This window comes from Lupinus angustifolius, chromosome LG05 (assembly GCF_001865875.1).
Source record: "Lupinus angustifolius cultivar Tanjil chromosome LG05, LupAngTanjil_v1.0, whole genome shotgun sequence".
Lineage (NCBI taxonomy): Eukaryota > Viridiplantae > Streptophyta > Magnoliopsida > Fabales > Fabaceae > Lupinus > Lupinus angustifolius.
This window is the reverse complement of record NC_032013.1, coordinates 17,340,301-17,363,763: the sequence shown is the minus strand read 5'-3', so window position 1 is coordinate 17,363,763 and position 23,463 is coordinate 17,340,301. Positions and strand designations below refer to the sequence as shown.

The 23,463-nt window shown below is 33.4% G+C and overlaps 1 protein-coding gene and 1 long non-coding RNA gene across 2 annotated transcripts in view; one reads left to right on the top strand and one right to left on the bottom strand.

Annotated features, from left to right (window-relative positions):
• The window catches only part of LOC109347934, a 22,724-nt gene extending 6,848 nt beyond the window's left edge, over nucleotides 1–15,876 (bottom strand). Inside the window, exons 1-2 of the long non-coding RNA XR_002107684.1 lie at nucleotides 15,866–15,876; nucleotides 4,859–4,926 (exon numbers count right to left, since the gene is read on the bottom strand). This is a non-coding gene — a long non-coding RNA (uncharacterized LOC109347934). The remainder of the gene's footprint in view (nucleotides 1–4,858; nucleotides 4,927–15,865) is intronic.
• LOC109347933 (30S ribosomal protein 2, chloroplastic) lies at nucleotides 13,385–16,425 on the top strand. The gene is made up of 4 exons (XM_019588056.1): nucleotides 13,385–13,782; nucleotides 14,828–14,929; nucleotides 15,037–15,336; nucleotides 16,133–16,425. The coding sequence occupies exons 1-4, from the start codon at nucleotides 13,453–13,455 to the stop codon at nucleotides 16,169–16,171; spliced, it is 771 nt and encodes a 256-aa protein (XP_019443601.1). The 5' UTR covers nucleotides 13,385–13,452; the 3' UTR covers nucleotides 16,172–16,425.

Here is a 23,463-nt window from a genome sequence, read left to right as displayed (position 1 = left end):
CAAATTTAGAATAAAAGAAGAAGAAGAAATACATGATCAACTTTCAAATGAAATTGTTAGGAGCATGAGCCATCCATCTAAGGATTGGATGCTTTAAGTTCCAAATGAGATTACAAAATGGATTTTTGCATCTCAATTGCCTTCTCCTTTCTCCTCTTGAATTATAAACTAAAAACTATAAAACTTACTTAAAAAGAACTTCTATGAACTGAGAATAAGAAGAGAGAATTGTGTTTTCACTTCAGGGAAGAAGATTTTCAAGGCAAGAAGATATTTTTTCGAATGAAATGCCATCCTATTTATAGAGTTCCCTGCCACCGGTGAGCTGCCTGGTTGCACCGCTTAGCAGCTAACCAAACCCTTCACCATGGGTTTGGTCACTTGGTCAAGTAGCTTTGTCACCTCCTTAAGCTTGACTCATCAAAGCTAGTTGTGAGCTATGGGACCAGCTATGGTGAGCTACTCTGAAAAGCCTATGGTGGACTACTTGAAGTGAGGTCGTGCATGTCTTCTTGGTTTTCTTGATGGCTAAGTTAAGTCTGGGTGCACACCGTTGAGCACACATGTGGCACTGCTAAGCTGTCTGCTTGAGCAGCTTTGACCGTGCTGACTGAGATGTGACTTGGTGCTTGCTGACCTAGTCAGGTGTCTGGTTCACCACTCATCACACATGTGACACTGCTGAGCTGCCTACTTGAGCAGCTTGGGCGTGTGTTAGGCTTGTGTCTGACTGTGTCAAGCTTGTGTTTTGACCTTGTCAGACTTTGTCTGGTGTTAGGCTGAGCGGTCAAGCAAGTCCGCTAAGCTGTCTGCTTGAGCAACTTGGTCTGTGTCAGGTTGGTTTGACTGAGTCAGGCTGGTGTCCAGGTCAGCTCAGCGTGGCTTGGTCCACGCTCAACTGCCTACTTGAGCACCTTGAGTTTGACTTCCTTTTCTTTTTGGACCATGAGTCTTTATTCTCTTTTCTTTTTCTTTATAAATCCTGCAAAACACATTAAAAGAAATAGAAACACAAACATACGAAATTGTGATATTTTATCCAAAAAGTATTATTTTAAGTTGGTTTTTCTCAATTATGCTTAAGATAAGTGCCATAAAAGTGTATGTAAAAGTGTATGAAATTTAGGTATGTTTGACACTTATCAATGGTCAACGTTTGAAGCATTATCTAGAAGATGAGCAACTAGAGAAACAAATATGGCCCTCTTGGATCCTACATGAGCTACAAAGAACAACCGTTAAGCTAATGACGTTAAACGAGTGCTACGTGGGAGGCAACCCACACTAGAGGTACATTTTTAAATTCATTAATTTTAGTGTTTTAGTGTCGGCTTTAGTGCCTCCTTGAGTTTGGAGCCTTTGTAGGGGGTGTATATAGTATCAGCCACAAAAACAAATAGTGTTGTTGCCCAGGATATTTGCACCTAGTCCATCTAGGACATATGGCCATTTGGGACATTTTTCTCTTCTTTTGCAGGTACTTCTAGTATACTTAATGAAGCCAACCACTTATAATTGACACATGAGCTAAGGACACTTCAGACCTAACCCGTGAGTTTTCTTTTTCTTTCTCTTATTGTTTAGATTTTTACATTGGGGACAACGTAAATTTCTAAGCTTGAGGAGGTTTTGCATTTAGATAGTTCATTCATTTCATGTATATCATATAGATTTTAAATTTTTTAGGTTGAATATTCATATTATCATGCATTATCATATGTCTCATATATCATCTATCCCCTAGTTTGTTTTGTGTGTTGTCTATCTGCTTTAAATGAAAAAGTATGCATGAATGATGATTGTTGATCTATGACCCTCATTGAAGAAAAAAATTGCTGATAGAATAATAACATGAAAGACATTAGATTTGACAATTGTGAATTAAATTTGGTTAAATAAATGTTTTTGTTTTATAACTTTTGCTGAATGTACCAAATGTGAGAATCTTGAGCCAAACACAATAAGGGTTCTGATTTGAATTGACAATTACATCAAACCCGTTTTTTCTTCTTCTTTCATGAGTGCATAATTTTCTGTGATTGAATATTAAAGAACTTGATTTGTGACCGTTTCAAGATTGAAGTCTGTCTGTATGCATTAAAATGATAGAGGCAATTAGGACTTTTTCTTTTGACCTTCAACTACTTGTTATAAACATCGAAAACTCATTAGTTGTCCACTTTTGAGCCTGAACTTTAATGATTTTTCATAGCTACTCAAATTGGGGTTTGGGGTAATTTATGATGTTTGGTTGAAGCAATGAAAAAGATAAAAATGTCATGGGTTATGAAAGAATCCATAAAAAAGTGAAGAAGAAAATAAATAAATAAATTTCATCCCTTCTCTTTTAGAAAATCTCAACAAAAAGAAAAAAAGGAAAAAAAGAAAGAAAAAGAAAAAAAAAAGAAGAAATACAAAGTATACTAAAAGAGAAGGGACTAGGAAAAAAGTGTGTTGTAAGGAGAAAGGTTGATTGAAAAAAGTCATATGATAAAGTAAGGTATATTAAGATAATCTCAATGCTTCAATCAGATGTCTAAAAGGTTTAAGTATTTTTGGAAACATTTGTAAGTCTTTTGAATTATCCTTTCAAAGTGATGGAATGAGAGAGAATTTGGTTCCATGAGTAAAAAACTGAAATGGGCCTAAACAATGGGCCCAAAACTAAATTACAATAAAAAACTCCTAAAATAAAAATACAATCTTCACTTCAACACATATCCTCCACTTCTATAGTGCCCAAAATGCCATTTGTGTCAAATATGATTTGAAAATGATAATAGATTTAATCAGGGCAAACAATCTCAAATTAACTCATTTTAGGAATATTAGTCCAATAAAGTCTAAAACAATCATGTGAAACAAAGTCAATTAGGTACCAAGAATCGTCAATCATGTTAAATTAAGGTAATGAATAATGTGTAATATATTGCTCATCAGCAGCCCATCTTGTCCACGTTTTGGGCATGCATGATATGATATTTCATGCCCTATTTAAAAACGGGCATGCTCATGCCCACCCTAATTTAGGCGGGCATTGTATGGAAATGAATATCATTAGAAATTTAGGCCACACGTGAAAAATGTGCCCTTCCGTCATAAAATACCTGCCTAACATGTCATTTTTGCCTGCGGACATTTCAAATAGGCGGGCAGGACAGCCCGCGAGCATCATTAATTTTTTTGGTTAAAAAGCCTAATTAAAGAGGTTCATTCGTGTAACCCTAAGTCCTAAGAGAAGGGAGTCAAGGGTCATAGCAAAATCCCATCCACAACTTCTACATATTTAGAAATTAGAGAAAAGACATAACAATATTCCTCTTAGTCTCAAACACATTGAGCACATCTACATTTTCTATGGAAACAAGATTGAATCAACAATGGCAACTCAGATGATGACTTTGGTGATTCAACAATAATAACAAAGCACATCGTTAATGACAACAACGCCTGACCAAGGTTTGCAATGAATACTATTTTTATGATCGAGGATTCTCTTAGTTATTCTCTCTTAGTTACAATTATCTACCTTGTTTGTGGTTTCTATATTTTGTGTTATGAAGTGAGAAAATAGAAGCAATCGATTCAGATTAAAAAATTGGAAAATATATTGAAATAGTTTGGTGGTGTGAACAAGTGACCAAGTGGGACCGGGGGAATTGGAAGAGTATTGAGTTGAGCCACAATTTGACTCTTGTTTTACTTTTATGTTAACATGCACAAACATTAGATGTGTTATTAAAGTCGTTCTATTATGTGCCATGATAGGGTGCTTTGTATAAATAATAGTAAATTAGTAATAGACATTATATATATATATATATATATATATATATATATGTTATTGACACAAACCTTTAAAGAACCACACCACAAAATGTGTAATTATATAAATTAGGATGTTCATGATACATGGTAAGTGTGTACGGTTCTTGGTGCTGGATGATTTAGGGTGGTACCTTGGTAGTAACAAGTATGATTTAGAGTCTTCTACCAACAGATTGAGTGTTTTTTCCAGACTAGGGGTCTGCTTGGTTTGAATATTTTCTATTTTCATTTTCAGAAAAAATAGAAAATGTGATAGAGAATTTTTTTGTTCACGTATTTTCATTTTTAGTTTTAGGAAATGGAGTCAATGTTTTCGAAATTTTTTAGAATAAAAAAACATTGTTTTCAACCTTCCTGAAAATGAACGGTGGCAATTTTGAAATTAAAGGCATCTTCTACTTTTCTTGTATTTTATTACTTCTCTAAATCATTTCTTAGATAGAGGCTTACGGTTGGTCATGGATCAATCTAAACGGTGGAGGGTGAGCCTAGGTTGGATGGCGGCTTGTTGGTGGATTGTGACTGGTTTAATTTTTGTGTGTGGTCAAGTCCCAGTTGGTTTGTGAGACATGGGTTGGGTTGTTGAGGACCTGAAGGAAGAAGGGAAGTAGGAGCATTTGCATCAAGTGGGTGGGAATGAAGAACGAGCGTTTAAGGGGAAAGTCAAGATCATGAAACTTAGAATTTGAAAATAGGTTAGGAGTAATAGGATTATGAAGGTGCTTCAAGCATTATCATGGACACATCTTGAGAAACTGATTCGTGTGCTATTAGAAAATGAAAATAGAAAAAGAAATATGAAAATATTTTCATAAACCAAACACACCCTAGTTTTTGCAATTATTTTTTACCACTTTGAGTTTCATATAGTTGAAGTATTATATAGGGGTGTAAAACCCAAGGTTTTTAACACTAATTTGTCTAATTTTGTGAAAGTTTATGTGCAGGAACTAGGTAAGGTGTACAAATTTGGTAATGATAATACAAATTCAAGGTCGACTTCACTTCAAGAAGGAGGGTATGATGTGACCCAAAAGGGGCCCAACATTGATGAAGAGAACAAGGTCATCAAGTGCATCATCCAACTTGAAGAACCACCTCATGGAGACCATCTTTTTTTTAGGAATGAATGCCATCCTTCTTGGGAGAGGGCGTGTGATTCCAAATATGGTAGCTTTCAATGGCTCATCAAGCAATGAAGATTTTTTCCTAAACAAGGTGGGACGTGAATTACAAGGCAAGATAGAGTCATTATTTTTCATATTTGATCCAAGCCAATATCATATCATTCAAATTTGATTTGGGATGTGAATGACAACATTTTATGGCTCATCCAACAATTACCAATTATGGAGAGCAGGTATGGTTCCCTATATAGCAACATTCAGTGGCTCATCAAACAATGAAGATTGTTTCCTAAACAAGGAGGAGCGTGAATCACAAGGTTGGTTGATTTATTTTTTTTCCATACTTGTTCCAAATCATCCATCATTCAAATATGATTTGGGACATGTAATTCAAATAATGAGGATATTTTCCACTTCAAAACTTGTCTAAATGGAAATAACATGCATGGAAATATAGTAAGACAAATAAATATTTCTTTATTGGTACCAAGAGAACCGAATCTACCCACCAAAGAGACTTGGTACACAGCTTCAATGTGTTGAAGGACAAAGGGAAAGTTTCCATACAATAACAACTCAAGATGGAAAGAGTTCATGAACATTATTTCTCATTAAAGTGTTCCACACGTTTTTATTAGGATTTGAATTCTTAGGAAAGTCTTTGAATGTCAATCAATGTAATTTACTCCATTTTTCACATGGGATCAAGGCTTGGTCGAATTCCCCAATATATGTAACCAACTTACACATTTGAATAAACACTTCAGATTTTGTTTAGATTAATTCCTCTTTGGTTGAGCTTTGCTCCCAACTTAGAACTTATCAAGGAACCTACCTTATGATGTCCATAGGCTTATCACCATTGGTGTGTCGCCTTACCTTAGTTCTCATCAATTATCCTTGCTTGTGACGAACAACCTTGACTTATCAAACACTTGTGTTTGTGGCACCTTCATCTTTTCAATCTTTACCATATTCTCTTATCCTAATCAAAATACAAATCCATTTACTCAAACACAACTCATTCATACACATTCCGTCTAAAACCAAAATATACTCATTACCTAATCAAGTTCATACAAATTTCAATCATCAACGATTTACAAATACAAATAGATATTCATTCAAGAACGATCGACAAACAAACACAACCCCTTCAAGGGGGTTCATATCAGGTGGTAATCAGAGCTAGTCTTGCTTGAAAGTCTAAATACAATGTCCAACCCATATAGAACTCCAACAATATCTCCAAGGACGAACAACATGATTGTGACCTTACAGGCGATGAACACTCAACCCCAAGCCCTTATAAGGCAAATGGAGCAATTGAAGGTTCCAAATGGGAGGCGGCATGGTAGTGACTCAAGTGGTTATGAGTCAGAAAGGAGGATGAGGCATGGAGAAAGGAGACATGAGGAAAAAGGTCAAGGAGAGAGGACGCATAATGATAGGCATGATGATGAATCAAGTGCCTATGATAGTAAAAGAATGAGGAGGCCCCAATCAGGGAGGCATGAAGAAGAAACACATTGAGAGAGGAGGCATGGAGAGAGGAGTGGTGGAGTAAAGGTCAAAGTTCCAACGTTTTTAGGGTCGAACAATCTAGAAGCCTACTTGGAGTGGGAACTCAAAATGGAGAAGGTATTTGACTACCACACATATAGTGAAGGGAATAAGGTCAATGTGGAAGCCTTGGAATTCAGGGAGTATGCCATTGTATGGTGGGACCAATGCCAGAAGGATAGGTGGAGGTATGGAGCTGAGCTAGTCGACATTTGGGAGAAAATGAAGATAGTGATAAGGAGGAGATTTGTGCCTAGTTCCTACAAAAGGGCATCCACAACAAACTCCAAAGGCTAACCCAAGGCAACAAATATGTGGATGAGTACTATAAGGAGATGAAATTGGCCTTGCTGAGGTCAAATTTCCATAAGGAACATGAAGTCACTATGGCAGGATTCCTTCATAGGCTAAATCAGGACATTCAGGATGTGGTGGAACTACAATCCTATGTGGAGCTAGAAAATTTGGTGCAGAAGGCCATAAAGGTGGAACAACAATTTAAGAGGAAGAGTTCTAAGTATTCCTCAAAGTTTCCATCTGAAAGTTGGAGGGATGAGCCAAAGAATGAGGGAACACCTAACAACAAGGAGGCCATGGGTGTTTCAAAGAATCAAGGCAGACAACCTTTGGAACCAACTAAAAGTCGTGATGTAAAATGTTTCAAGTGCTTAGGCCATGAACACATTGCATCACAATGCCCTACAAAAAGAACCCTGATGCTTATGGATGGGGTGATGGAGTCTCAATATGAGGCCTCAAGTGTGGAGGATACTGATGAAGATGCATTCATGCCTGATAGCGACCTACTCATGGTGAGAAGGCTCTTAGGGAGCCAAGTGAAGGAACAAGAGGAAGACCAAAAGGAAAATCTATTTCACTATAGGTGCTTAGTAGAGGGACATGTGTGTTCCTTGAGCATAGATGGTGGAAGTTGTGCCAATGTAGTTAGCACAAGGTTGGTTTTCAAACTAAATTGTATGACTAAGGCAGACCCTACTCCTTATCAGCTACAATGCCTAAGTGAGGTTGGGGAAATGATGGTAGACCAACATGCCGAGGTTCCCTTTTCCATAGGGAACTATGAAGATGTGGTTCTTTGTGATGTAGCAACCATGGAGGCCAACCACATATTGTTAGGTAGGCCTTGGAAATTTGATAATAAGACCATCTATGATGGTTTCTCTAACAAGACAACCTTCATGAACAAAGGCGACAGAGTGGTCCTAGCCCCCTTGTCTTGAAAATTAGTGAGTAAAGATAAAAAAGAATTGAGAAAAAAATAGAAAAAGAAAAACAAGGAAAGCATAATTGACAAAAAAAAAAGAAACAAAGAAATGATGAGAATAAAAAAGTGAATGATGAAAAAGGAAATAAAGTTTGTATTGCAATAAAGTAGGGGGTTGTAAAACCCAAGGCTTTTTACACTAATTTGTCTAGTTTTGTGAAAGTCTCTTTGCATGAACTAGGTAAGGTGTACAAATTTGGTAATGATAATGTAAATTCACTTCAAGAAGGAGGGTATGATGTGACCGAGAAGGGGCCCAACATTGATGAAGAGAACAATGTCATCAAGTACATCATCCAACTTGAAGAACCACCTAATGGGGACCATATTTTTCTTAGGAATGAATGCCTTCTTCTTGGGAGAGGGCGTATGATTCCATATATGGTAGCTTTTAATGGCTCATCAAGCAATAAAGATTGTTTCCTAAACAAGGTGCGACATGAATTACAAGACAAGATAGAGTCATTCATTTCCATATTTGATCCAAGCCAAGATCATATCATTCAAATCTGATTTGGGACATGAATGACAACATTTTAAGGCTAATCCAACAATTACCAATTATGGAGAGCATGTGTGGTTCCCTATATAGAAACATTCAATGGCTCATCAAACAATGAAGATTGTTTCCTAAACAAAGAGGGACGTGAATCACAAGGTTGGTTGATTTATTTTTTTATACTTGTTCCAAATCATCCATCATTCAAATCTAATTTGGGACATGTAATTCAAATAATGAGGATATTTTCCACTTCAAAACTTGCCTAAATGGAAATAACATGCATGGAAATACATTAAGACAAATAAATCTTTCCTTATTGGTGCCAAGATAACTGAATCTACCCATCAAAGAGACTTGGTACACGACTTCAATGTGTGGAAGGACAAAGGGAAAGTTCTCATACAAGAACAACTCAAGATGGCAAGAATTCATGAGCATTATCTCTCATTAAAGTGTTTAACACGTTTTTCATTAGGATTTGAATTCTTAGGAAAATCTTTGAATGTCAATCAATATATTTTATTCCCTATTATTGTGGCACCTTCATATTTTCAATCTTTACCATCTTCTCTTATCCTAATCAAAATAAAAATTCATTTACTCAAACACAATTCATCCATGCACATTCCATCTCAAGCCAAAATACACTCATTACCTAATCAAGTTCATATAAATTTCAATCATCAACGATTTATAAATACATGTAGACCTTTAATCAAGTACGATCGACAAACAATCACAACCCCCTTGAAGGAGGTTCATATCATTGGCACATCATATCCCACCACTATCTTATATTTCATGCATGTTTGAAAATTTTAATGTGTTCTTCTTAAAAGTTTAAATGATGAAGATGAATTATAAAGAAGATGGGTAAGGAGATGATTGTGAAGTTTGACAAATATTGGGATGATTATAGTGTTGTGCTTGCTATGGGAGTGATTCTTGACAGATAAAATTAGGCATATTGAAGTGTTGTTTCTCAGAAGTTGATGATTATGCTGCTAGTAAAAAGGTAGAACATGTGAGTTGAAAGTTGCACATGTGTTTTGAAAAGTATGCAAGCAACAATTCTTCTAACTCAATACAACTGCAATCCCTTGAACTCGAAGTATGTCTAGTTCCAGCAAAAAAAGATGTTTGATGTAAGTTTATTTATTTTTGTCCATTGATATTTTAATTGTTTTCTATTTTTTGATTTGTTTGTTAATTATTATCAAATTTTATATGTGTTGAAAAAACATAATCAACATATCATAAGTGAAGCCGAAAATTCTCAACAGATGTATACTTGGATGAACCAATTTGGGAGATTAACTTTAATGAAGATGAAGATTTAGATGTGTTGAAATGGTGGAAGTTTAGAGCATCTCGTTTTCCCGATTTATCATCAATGGCGCATGTCTTGCTAAGCATTCCCATTACCATTGTTGCATCTGAATCTGCATTTAGCATTGGCGCACATGTCCTTAGCAAATATAGGAGTTGTCTCTTACCAAAAAAATGTTCAAGCTTTGATTTGTTCACGCAATTGGTTGCATGGATTTGCTGAAAATGGTAATTAATTCAAACTAACATTTGAATTATGTTGAATCACATTTTACATGTGCATTTAATTGTTTTCTTTGAATGGTTATATGTAGATGATGATGATGACAGTGATTTTCATTCAAGGCTAGTAGTGATTGATTAAGGATAAGGAACAATGAGCATCTAGTGTTCTTAATATGAATATGATCACTCACTGATGAGTCGATGACACTTAACTTTTGTTCTTATTATATCTATTTTTGTATTTGACACTTGGATGGAGACTATGAGTCTATAGTGCTAATTAATAGTTAAGGATTATGGACAATTTGTGTTTAAATATATATTTATTTGATTAAAACATACATTGTTCTTCTACAATGTTTAAAGATCTAGAAAGTGTTGAGAATTTGATTTCATAATGATATAAATAGCATGCAGTTTCATAATGATCTAGAAAGAGTTGAGAATTACACTAATCATGTACTAGATCATTTTAGATTTTTTAAATTTAGGGAGACTCACAAGCCCACCCTACTCATGTTTAGTGTGGACAGAACATGATATTTACTCTATTTAAAAATGGATATGTCTATGACCGCCCGAATTTAGGTGGGCATTGTAGGCATTGGCAGGACGACCCTAATTGCCAATACTAGATACGGACAGAGGGACCATAATTGCCAATACTAATTATATATTATGATGGTGATTATACTTTGACATATAGAGTTCATTCTGAATTTGAGTTTATACTAACATTTTTATTAGGGGTGTAAGTGGTTCCATTTAAACCGTGAAACCGATGGACCGAACCTAACTAAATAGTAAAATGTGGTTCAGTTCGGCTTCGTGGTTCGGTTTCGCAGTTCAGTTATTTTTTTAAGGAACCATTTATGTTCGGTTTGGTTTATGGTTTTAGAAATTTAGGAACCGTTGGAATCGAACCGCATATTAAAGAAATAGATACTAGGGAATGACGTTTTATTGGTGTTTAAATTCTTCAACCAATTTTGTGCTTAAATTATCAATTTTGTGTGAATTGTAGTGTTATATATGTTACTAAATTGTTATTACATTATTATTATATATCTTATTACTTACTAAATTGTTTCTCAATGTCTTGATGATTTGAAACATCTTTCAACTTTTATGGTATTGAGTTTGAAATTAACATATATCATATATTGTTATACATACATGTATAGATATATGTGTTACTAATCATGAATTATATTGTTACTAATTAATTGTGGATTACATTATTATATATGTAATAATTTATTTTTTCTTCATAAATTACATAATTGTTATATATGTTACTAACAAACAATTATGAGTTTCAATTTTTACTCATTCATAATTTTTATAAAAATAGTAGTAGTGTTTGTCCTTTTATGAACAAATAATATCTCTTCTAACACATTTTGAACTTTCAATTGATGTAATATTTTTTATAAAAAATAACAGGAAAAGTTGTGGAACCGAACCATTCAAGAGCGGTTCAGTTTGGTCTGATTCCTATAGTTAAATTTGTAGTTAATAGAGCGGACCCGAACCATGTATTTTTGTTTAGTTCGGTCACTAAAATGCACAAAAAATTGAACCAAACTTTTACGCTCCTAATTTTATAAACTGACTTAATATTATTTTTTATTGTGTCCAAAATGTTTATAGGTTAAAGTGAAGTCACAAATTATATTATGTTAGGAGCAATGTTATGAATTCCGAGCCGGACATCAACCCGAAAGAAGTCCTGTATAGGGTCTAACCTGTTTAACCGGTTAGATCATTTGGTCAGACCGGACAAGATCATAATAATATATATAATTATATATATATATATATATAATATAATTAATTAAAAATTAAAATTAAATTAAATAAATGAATAATAAACTTATCAATATCATGTATTGCATAATGTATAGATATAAATTAAAATATAAGTGCATTAAACAAATTTTACCCATTGTTTATACTTTATTGGAATTATACACAATAATGTTTATCCTTTATGTTTATCTCATTCACTCATTCCATCTCAAACAAATACAAACAAAAGTATCGTACTGTATTTTGCCTTTAGATGAGATTCTCAACCAAGAAATATTACTTTAGGGGTGCTTTTGAGAAGTAAATTTTAACATTTTAAGTCTAAGGGGTTTAGCTGTGCTTTTGCCAAGTAATGCTTTTGAGAAGCTGTTAACTTTAGCAGTACTTTTGAGAAGCTATTAATTAACAACCAAGAAATATCACTTTAACTATCAATTAAAAATATAATATGGAGTATGGACAGAATTCATCACAATACAACATGACTCTGTACTCTTTAGAATGATGGCACAACAAGACAAAATATTAGATGGTGAGAATCTTAGACAGCACAGCAGAGACGACGACCAGAAGTAGTGAAGAACGACGGCAGGGCAGTGAGCGGCGGTGAGTAAGAGATGTTTTCTTTGAAGGTAAGCGACGACTAGGTTTTCTCCTATTTCTTCCTTTTTGTATTGAGTGTTCTGGAGGAGAACTGTTTCTATTTCAGTTTTTTATTTATTTTAATTAGGTTTAGACCGGTCCAGTCTAACTAACCGGGTTATTCCGGTTTCTCCCGGTCCAATCCGGTTAGACCGGATTGTGGACGGCCAAAAACGACCTAGAAGACCACCCTGGTTTATGGGTGGTACGGGACCGCCCACTGTAGCGGGTTATGATCGGACTGGTTGGACTGTGCGGCCCGATCCAAACAACACTGGTTAGGAGTCAAAGTCTAATAAGAATGAGCAGATTTAACAAATATGTTATGTTAAAAATCACATAAGTGAACTTAATATCACGTTTTAACTTAAACATAAGTCATTAAATGTATGAGCATGATTGATTTGAGCATAACAAACATGTTAAAAAAGAGTTATGTCTTAATATCAAATGATATATATTTGTTGAAATAGATTAATTAAGTCAAAATTTAAATAAATAATTTTTAATATTATACAAGTCAGCCCACTACAACTCGCAACCCACTTAAGGTGTGTTTGAGTTGCAATTTGATATATATACATATAAATTGTACCCAAAAAAATTTAGTCTGATCCAATTTAGCTCAAATCCTATGAGAGATGCCGAAACTCGTCTGAATAGCCTATTTTGAGTTACAATGATATATTTTTTTCACTTGATGCTTAGACTCATATTATTGGATGCTAGAGTACATGATCATATATCATTTCCCAAAAAATGTATTACTCTATGTGCAACTTTGTCTAGTTAATCATAAAAATAATTTATTATTAAATTTTAAACTTAAATATATATTTTTCAACTAATCAAAAAAAATATCACATAAATAATACATTCTTTTTATATAGCATATGTTTACCCATAAACTACATAGTAATAATTTTAAAATAACTCAATGGACCTAAGAAAGGATATTCATTGTTCATTGTGGGAACACCAACCCAAACTATTTATACCAAGTTTAATATCATTTTTCATTATTTTTTTCTCAAGTGTCAAGATAAGGAAGATAAACCTTAGAAATCTCCATTAGCCTTTCCTTCTTTCCTCCTCAACCAAATCAACCACTCATACCACACACACAAAGAAGAAGAACAATGTCTACTCTCTACTCTTCTCTTCTCTCACAACCCAATCTCATTTCCCTCACTTCAACACCAACAACTACTTCCTCCAACCACACCATTCTCAGTTTCAAACCCATCACACCAACAACCCTTGTTTTCAACTTGGTTCCTTCTCTCGCTTTTTCTGCAACTACTCCAAAACGACACCGTTTTCTGACTCCCTTTGCCGTTGCTGAAGAAACTGCTACGGTTGCCGACGTGTCTTCTAGGAAACTCTATGTTGGGAATATTCCTCGTACTGTAAATGATGATGAGCTTGCGAATATTGTTCAGGAACATGGTGCTGTTGAGAAAACTGAGGTATTTTATTTTTCTCTCGTTTTATTCAGGAAGTGCATTTGAGGGTGCTTGTTCATTCAAATGAATTTGTGGGGTCATGGTTTTGCGATATCATGAGGTAACTGGTTAAAATCGTGGAAATAGTTTCTCTGCTAGCAGAGTAAGCTGCATACGTCTATCCTCTCTACACCCACTAATTGGAAGTCTTGTGCACTGGTCAGCCATTTTTTATGGTTTTGGGATACCGATTTTGGAGACTGCCAAAAACCTTGATTTTTTCGACAATTGCGGGCAAATGTGGCCATAATTGCGGTCATAATGCAGTTTATGGTAACCACAACCGTGACTCTAGCGTTATTACTCTCATAGCTATGCTGTGGAATGTGGATAGACTCTGTCAAAGTCCAAAAAGTAAATTTAGATTGAGTTGGATATTAAATTTTACATTTTAAACTTCTTAGAACAAAACTAAACAGAATATGTTGGTTCTGTTTTATCATAAAACATAAAACTTTTATGTTTGGTGTATTTCATAAGTAGAACCATAAAAACCACCTCGTTAGATCCCAGGATGACCAAAAGGTCAAGGTTACAATTTCTGGGAGCGACAGTTGTTGAGAGGGGTAGTCACGTATCTCGAAAGAGATTAGTTCCTTACCCATAGAATGAGGGAAAAGGTATAACCATAAAATATGTAAAGGTTCAAAGAAGTAGAACATGTTAGGTGAACTGAAAGGGTGGACTCTATTGCATCCGTTTTTTCTGTTGGGAACCTTTCTTTTAATAATTGTGTAGGTGATTATAGTTTTTTTATTATCATCTAAGGGTTTGGAAATAGCTTTTTCACTTGCGAGAGTTAGGCTGCGTATATCTATTTTCCCCAGATTGCACTAGGTGGGATGTGAACTGGGACACCCTTATTACCATCTAATTGATTGATCCAATAAATATAAAATTGATAGGATAGATGCATTCTTTTATTTTATATGGGATCATTTATCTGTTTGCTGCATAATGTAGGATTCATCAGATATGCTATTGACTTCTCTTTATGTCTGGTTTATAGGTTATGTATGATAAGTACTCTGGAAGGAGTCGTCGCTTTGCATTTGTTACAATGAAAACTGCTGAGGATGCTAATGCAGTAATCGAAAAACTTAATGGCACTGTAAGTTATATTGAAGAATTTGCAAAACCCCAAAGGAAGATTGCTAATACTCATTTAACAATTTGGATTTCTTTGAAGGACTCATAAAGTTCATGTTATTGTCACAGAAAATCGGAGGGCGTGAGGTCAAAGTTAATATAACTGAAAAACCTTTGCAAACAGTAGATTCACCTTCAGTCCAGTCCGAGGAATCTGAATTTATTGACAGTCCTTCCAAGGTATACGTGGGAAATCTGGCCAAGACAGTAACGTCAGATATTCTTAAGAACTTTTTCTCTGAGAAGGGAAAAGTTCTTAGTGCCAAGGTTTCACGGGTTCCTGGGACATCAAAGTCTACTGGGTTTGGTTTTGTTACCTTTTCTTCCGATGAGGACGTAGAAACTGCAATCTCATCTTTCAACAATTCTGTAAGTTGTTGGATGTTCTTCTTGCTTATTTGCAAGCTGACATATCGAGATATATGTGCTACCTTAATGACATGATAATGAGTTCCTTCTCCTAATCTTTCTTGCTTATCGATAATGATGGTGCAGTTTTTATATACATGTGGTATAATAATATCACAAACTCTATTAGCTGTGCTAACTTGCATTTAATCAATCTTTTAGATCATTAATGTTTATGTATTTAAGTTTACATCCAGAGACTGTCAATTTGCATCATCATTTTATAATATAAATACATAATATAATGTGATATGCGACAGATATGTTCACAAAGCCTCAGTAGCCTGCTTATTTTCCGTCATTTAGTTACCTCAGAAGCTTACAAGTTCACAATTATGGACTTTTCACAAGTTCTCTCTCTGGTTTCCATTGTAATGCTTGCTTGTGCATGTTTAGTTTGGTTGCCTCTATTGTACTAGTTTTACCTCGGGTTTTCCATGATTTTTTCATGTCTGTCACATTACGAGTCGTTATCTCCCAAGATGTTAACATGACATAAACGATCTTCTTATGCTTTGATCTGGTTGTTTAATGGGATTGGGTTTTGTTTTTCATTCTAAGCAAAGAAATTGTATTGAAGGGCACAAGGGGTGCTCAACTCAATACAAATGAAGGACTCAAACCAAACCTTGATGATGGGTTGTTTAATAGGATTGCATTTTGTTGATTGAAAACTTTGGCTGCATTGATGAGTGATTAGTTTGCTTCTAAATACTAGCATTGATTTGGTATTTGTCTGATGTTTCATTGACTGCAGTTGTTAGAAGGGCAAAATATTCGCGTGAATAAGGCGTAAAGAATCAGCTTCGCTCCATAGCATGTTTAATTATTTGCCCTCTACCAGGAACGAAGACTATTTCGTGAGTCACAAGCAAATTGTCTTGTTTCTTCTATGGCATAAACATCTTCAGTTGAGAAGGTTCAAAAAAGATTCATGAGAGTAACATAGCTATTAAATGTTTCTGTTACAGTTGTTGCACCTTAAGTCCCTCTTATTAGGACCTCACTATTATCTTAATGATTATGTTGCTTCTTTTATCTTTACTTCAATGTGCAGAGTCTCTTATTCAGTTTGCATGTATTCAATGCCATTTTTTTGTTTGAATTTGAACCTGCAGTGAACATGCACATCCAAATGGTGTTGTTTTTATTCCATGGTTTATCATTAGATTGAACATTTCCCTAACCAATTAAGTTTTAACCAATTTTGTGAAACTCGAGCCGGACATCAAACCGAAAGATGTCTCATATTAGGTTTAACCAGTTAAACAGTTAAACCTACGAAGCACGGATACGAATACGTGTGTCAGATATGATACGTATCTGATACGTCGACACATATTTTTCTAAAATATAGGATACAATACGTTCAGGGATAGGGATATGCGTATAAAATAATAAAAAAAACATAAAATATAATAAAATTATAAGTGTAAATCAAAATATCCAAAGTAAAAAAATAATGGAAAATGAAAATCATTGTCCTCCAAAACGAATCTATCTTATTTTATTGAAAACGAATTCATATATCCTATATTTAACTGAAAATGAATCCATATATTCTATATTTTATTAAAAATGATCTGATACGTGTCTTGATATTTATTTATTTTATTTTATTTTTTAATTTTTGGATATTTTACGGATACGTATCCCTTGCGAATCCCAGCACATCCGTGTCGGATACGTGTTGGACACCGACACGTGAAGGTGTTTGATGAATCTATACTTCAGAAAGTTAAACCATGGTCGGACCGGATGATTTCATATATAATTTATCATTTTTATCTATAAATATATAGTTATATTATAAATATAAAATTTTATATAATTAATTATTATATATAATTACATTGAGATAACATCTTTTTCGTCTTTATTGTATCGGAGTAAAACTAAACAAATGTTCTATTTTTTAAAATTTTAAGTGAACCGTCCGGTTCACTTCTCGGGTTATTGTGGTTCAACCGAGTTTAACATGGTTGGACTAGAATTTCTCCGGTTCAAAGCGATTCAACTCCTCACTCACTTAAGACTACAAATCAGAGTCATTTTCAAGTCTAGTCGGTGGTCAAACCGATGAGAACGTCCAGTCTGGTTACCACAACACTGTTTTTAACTCAACATTTCACACAGGTAGTTTTAAGTGAGCAATTCCCATTTTTAGATAAGTATAATGGGAATCAAGATGATTAAACAATAATGCAGTATATGTTTTGAGAGCATGACCACACTGCTTTGGTCATTGTTCTTGTGGCAGTTAGAAGCATTAAATTGCTTTGCCTACTTAATAATCTCTAAATATCTGGATTTGAATGACAACCATCAAACATATGTGAAGTCGGCTGAATTAATGAGATGATTCCATTATATTATAAATCATATTTATTAACAAATATTGAGTCTTAAATATTTTGTAATCGTTCTTATCTTTTGAACATTCAAGTTCCTAGTCGAGCAATATTTTCAAAATCTACCTAAGGGTTAATTTGAGAGTTGGATTTTGGAGGGGAAGGAAAGGAAGGCTTGGGAGCCATGAAATACACTTTTGAGATGACTTTTAAGTCTTCCCTTTCCCTTTATCCTCCTCCAAAATCGAACTCCCAAACTAACCATAAAGTGAATGCACATTAAAAATGATGGTCAAACTCAGATTGTTCAATCTTGTTTTCTCAGCTTTTTTTTCATTGGATTTCAGATATCTAGGAAGTGCATATTTGTTCATGCACAAAACTTGTCTAGAAAGAGGAGGGGTTTGAATAAAAAAGTGGATGCCAAAAGAATCATTTCATTTAATCTATAAACTTTTGGTATATACAACAAAAAGTGGTCTTTTGTATTTAAAGTTACATGTTTAGAACTTTAGATCAATGATAAAATATGAGAGTGGATATGATTTTATTTGTTATAAGATCTTACATCGTAGCTGTCTCTCACAACAACTATTACTTCTAGGAATGAAATTCTCGACCTTAGAGATCCAATAGGGCCTTACACCACTAGACCAACGCCTCTATACTGGGGTATGACAACAATATAAACAAATCTTAATTGACCATACATTTTATCAAAATTGAAGTTATTAAAAATGAGGTATTGATAGTGTTCTTTTTTGTAGATACATAATTCATATTTGCTTAAACGTTCAATTATATTGATAATTGCATTAAGTTGAACTCTCTACACTTGATAGTAATCCAATATAACGCTCCAAAGATTAAGACTAATTTGAATTAGAACTATTTGAGTTTTACCTCACACTTCTTTGAATGCCTACATGATTGAAATTTTTTAACACGCTAACAATTGAATCAATAACATTCAAACTAAAAAAAGATAAAAAAAAAAATCAATAATTCATCACATAATGTCAAGGTATAACCAAATCCTAAGAACTAGGACGACTACTCACTCAATATGAGGTCCAAGACAAAAGAGAAGTAAAGGAATAACATCAAACTCATGGAGAAGAAAATGGATGATCACTCCTGTGAAGAACCAATTTTGTCCAGTCTATTTCAATAAAACAAAAAAATTGAAATTTTTTAAAACAATAAAAACCAATAAAAGGAACACTACATACGCACCAAAATAAGAGAAAGAAAGGAGAGAACAAGGAGTGAAAAGTGCCCAAAACGAGAAAGATAATATAGATAGTCTTCTAGAAAGGAAAAAGAGAGAAAAAAAAGAGAAACACTGTGGGGTGGCTCATTAATCAAACATAAGACATAAGAGAAGATGAAGCTTGAAGCTCAAACCATTATCCTATGAAGAGCCAACAATCAGAGGTGTAATAATGGCCTTCTCTTTACTCAAGCTCTTCTTATGTCAACCTGGTACCAAGGTTACAAGAGTTGTGTTCGCGCTTGTAATGATTGCTGCAAAACCTGTCCAATATTTGCTCCTCCAAGAAGCTTGCTTTCACAAAATCCACCGCGTTTCATTTATTCTAAAATAATAACTTCCATTTCAGAACACTCTTTCTACTATCACTCTTCATTACAAAGCCAAAAAAATCCTTACTAGAGCCTTTAGTTTCAACTATACTTACCCTTATGGCTTCTCTTCAAGCTTTCAAGAGTGCATGATTATTACTATAAGAAAGTCAGTCTTTCCATTGTAAGAGAGAAAGAAAGATATGAAGTTTTCAACATCAACGTGGGGTCCCTTTTCTTCACACAATGCCATGCTTTCATCTCAATCTCCACTTTTTGGGTTTTTGCTAGTCCAATCTCCAACGGCACCATGGTTAGAGGTAATATGCTGGAGAAACAATAATAAGTGAAGAGCATCTCATATTGCTAGTACCAATATTACCACCTATTTCTATGATAAAAGTACCAATATTATCACCCTTTCCAACTTAGTTTGTCGTCTCCCTCCTTTTGCAATCTTATGCCTTTTAGCTTCTTGGTCACCGTGTTGTTGTAGAAAGAATCACATAATGGGAAATTGACAAGAAATGTATACAACGGCTCTATCTATTGGTTAGAAATTCATAATTTCTAATCAAGATATGCATCATATATTTAATACAGTCATAATAATGAGAATAACTTTTATCTACTTTCTTTTATTTGAATTATGAGTAATTTATATTATGAATCCTTGCAACATGTGTTGAAGTATATATTCAAATTTGTGCATGAATATTGCATTGACTTTTATGACTATGATATGCAATATGTATATTATATATGCATTATTGTCTTACTATTGGACATTGACTTTTGTCGCTTTATAATTTTACAATTTGCTGAAGTATATGTATAAGCTATATATGGGTTAAGTCGTGTTTTTCTTTTATACATATACAAAATGAAATTCATGACCTTGTATATATTGCAAATTAAAATATACATTCAAACATATGTAATTGTTTCTAGCTTGAGGTTGTTGTGATGTCTGGAATTATTGATTAAAGTTAATATATATATATATATATATATATATATAACAATGCTTAAAACTATATATATTTTAATATGTTAGTGTGTGAAAGTGTATATATATAGTGTTATATATATGTTTTAAGATATGCATGATCATATTCGATTTGGAATTTTTGCTAATGATTTACATATATCTTTTTATGTTTTTTTACTCGGGATCTACTTTGTATTTGATTAAGTTTACATCAATTTTTATAATGGACCCATATTGTTTTCCTTTTGTCTCGTAATTATTTTTGAATTAATTGATGCAATATGTTACCAAAGTAACCTCTATTGTGGAAACTGATTAAGATTACACAAATGAGTATGAGATTATTTATGCGAATTGTGTTCGGTCCAAAGGAAGACACAATTTGATCAAGTAATAACATACATGTGATGATAAATAAGTAACAATTATAATGTTTTCATGTGAATAATAGTCGGTCAAAAGAAAGACTATTATTTGGTAGAACTAATTGTTAATATTTGATCATTATGTTGAGAGTACCACTTACAAATTATTTATTATGTGAACATGTCTTGTTCTATATATTATATTGTCTGTTTAAATGGTTTCAACACTTATGGTTTGTTGCATTAGTTGGTGGTTGATTGCATTATTAAGTGATTGTTATTGTTGAAGCATTGCTTCTATTTGGATAGCTTGCCCTGCCATGTTTAATCATATATAAAATGGTAATATCTTTTTTATGGAAAATTCAAAAGGACCATCACTAGAAATCAAAACGTAAATCCTTGTAATGAGAATGACACAATGCTACCAATAGGTTATAATGTATATATGTATTTATATGTGGATATAAATAATATATATTTTGAATTAAGTGTTGAATCAAACTCAACTAATTGTTTTCTTCTTTTGAAAAATAAAATTGTTTGACATTTTAAGTGAACCTATTAAACAAGAAGTTGTCAAAATGATATATTTTCTGTGAATTGTTCATAATAAATGTCAAATGTTAGAGCATATATATATCCATGTAAGTATTAATCGGCCTAAAGGAAGATTATTATTTGTCCGAATTATATACACACATGTGATGATCAACATCTGATTATTATAAGGTTGCATATATGAATGATAAATCAGTCCAAAGAAGAGTTTATTATTTGACATGCATTATCATTAATGTTTGACCATTACAAACAAGAGTACCATTAGTGATTGATATAAAATATCAAGCCAAATATATATTTGCATTTTATGCGAATAGTGATCGACCCAAAGGAATATTACTATTTGGCCCAAATGACAAACATACTTGTAGCAATAAATATGTGATAATCATATGACTTTTCATGTGAATAGTAAGTTGATCCAAAGAAAAGCTTATTATTTGATAGGACTGATTATCAGAATTTGATTACTACATTGAGTGTACCACTTACAAGTTAATGTTTTTGTCCAACGACTGAATATTAATATTGTGCTAGGTAACTCGTGATGTGCCTTAATATCATTTTAGTTTAAGTATTAAAGTTGAATGTAAGTTTAATTGTGAGAATGATTGCAATTTGTTTTGTTTTTTGTTCTATTGACTTCCTATTCTTTTACAAGTGTTGCAAATATTTATGCTAAAATTAAGAACATCTCATTTCTAAATGATACAAACTTTAAGGTCTTTAAGGAAGTCGTAGAAATTATTCTCGGATGTATGGATTTAGATCTAGTACTTCATGTGGAGAAATCCATTTCTACTCTAGAAATTCTCGATGAGGTTAAAAATGAGAAATGAGAACGTTCTAACCAAATGTATCTAATGATCATGAAATACTCTATTCCAGAAGCGTTTCAGGGTTCTATTTCTAAGAGTCGGAGTGCAATGAAGTTCCTTGAAGAAATAAAACCATATTTTGCCAAAAATGAAAATGCAGAGACGAGTAGCTTTTGACTAAACTAATCTCCATGAAGTATAAAGGTAAATGGAACATAAGGAAGTATATTATGGAGATGTCTAATTTCACATAAAAAACCCAAGCCACTTAAGTTAGAGCTTGGTGATGACTTGCTCGCGCACTTGGTTTTGATCTCGCTTCTTGCATACTTTGGGTCATTCAAAATGAGTTATAACATTAAGAAGGACAAATGGTCTCTCAATGAGTTTATATCTCACTTCGTGCAAGAGAAAGAGAGACTACAGAGATATAAGATTGTAAGTGCTCATTATTGTAAGACTAAGATTGCAACTGAGAGGGGGGTGAATTAGTTGACTTAAAAGTATGACCACTTTTCTGCAAAATCAAGAGTTAAGTGCAACAGAAAAAATTATGCAGAAAATTAACAAGTAAAAATCAAGAGATAAAAGAGAAGAGAGTACACCGAGATTTTATATTGGTTCAGCTTCCTGTTCACCAAAGGCTACGTCAAGTACTCTTGCAGCACAAGAGATTTCTTCACTAAATATTACGAGTTGTAATTACAATATTGTTGAAAGCGTATTTCGGTGTTTTGTTGGGAGTTTATCCCCTTAACATATCGTCCTGACAACAGTGCCAATTTGTTGAGAGGTTATTACTCTCATTTTCGGTCTGTTCTTTTTATTTGATTAAGTAAGAGAACTCAGTTTTATTCTTTGTTCACCATCTCGGCTTTGTTGAAATAAATTCCAACGTCGGTATAATGGTTTCAAGAATATTCCACTTACAACTTACTTTTAATAATCATGTGAATAAGGTATTCCTTCTTTCCTCCATCTCGGCTTTGTTAGAATAAATTCCAACGCCGGTACAATGGTATCGAAGCAATCCCCTATTACATAATTATTAAGTACCTTAAAATATCATCTTGGTTTTGTGGAATAAATTCCAACACCAGTTTAATGGTATTCTAATGTACAAAAGTGATGAATAGTTAGTTGTTAGAAACAAATAAATAAATAAAGAACAAAAGAATAATAAATTTAAGTGACATTTATTTATTTACTCTCTTTCGGGTTCATTTTATTAACAAACCAAACTTCTTCCTTAAGGAAGGTTGGTATTAAATAATAAATAAAAGTTAGTAACTTAGCTTCATCACTTTTGTATATTAAAATGTGTTTTCAACAAATAAATTTATTGATAACACTTTACTATTTTACAATTTATACCTCTTTCAAGATTCAATTGTAGTATAGTATAGGGTTATGTC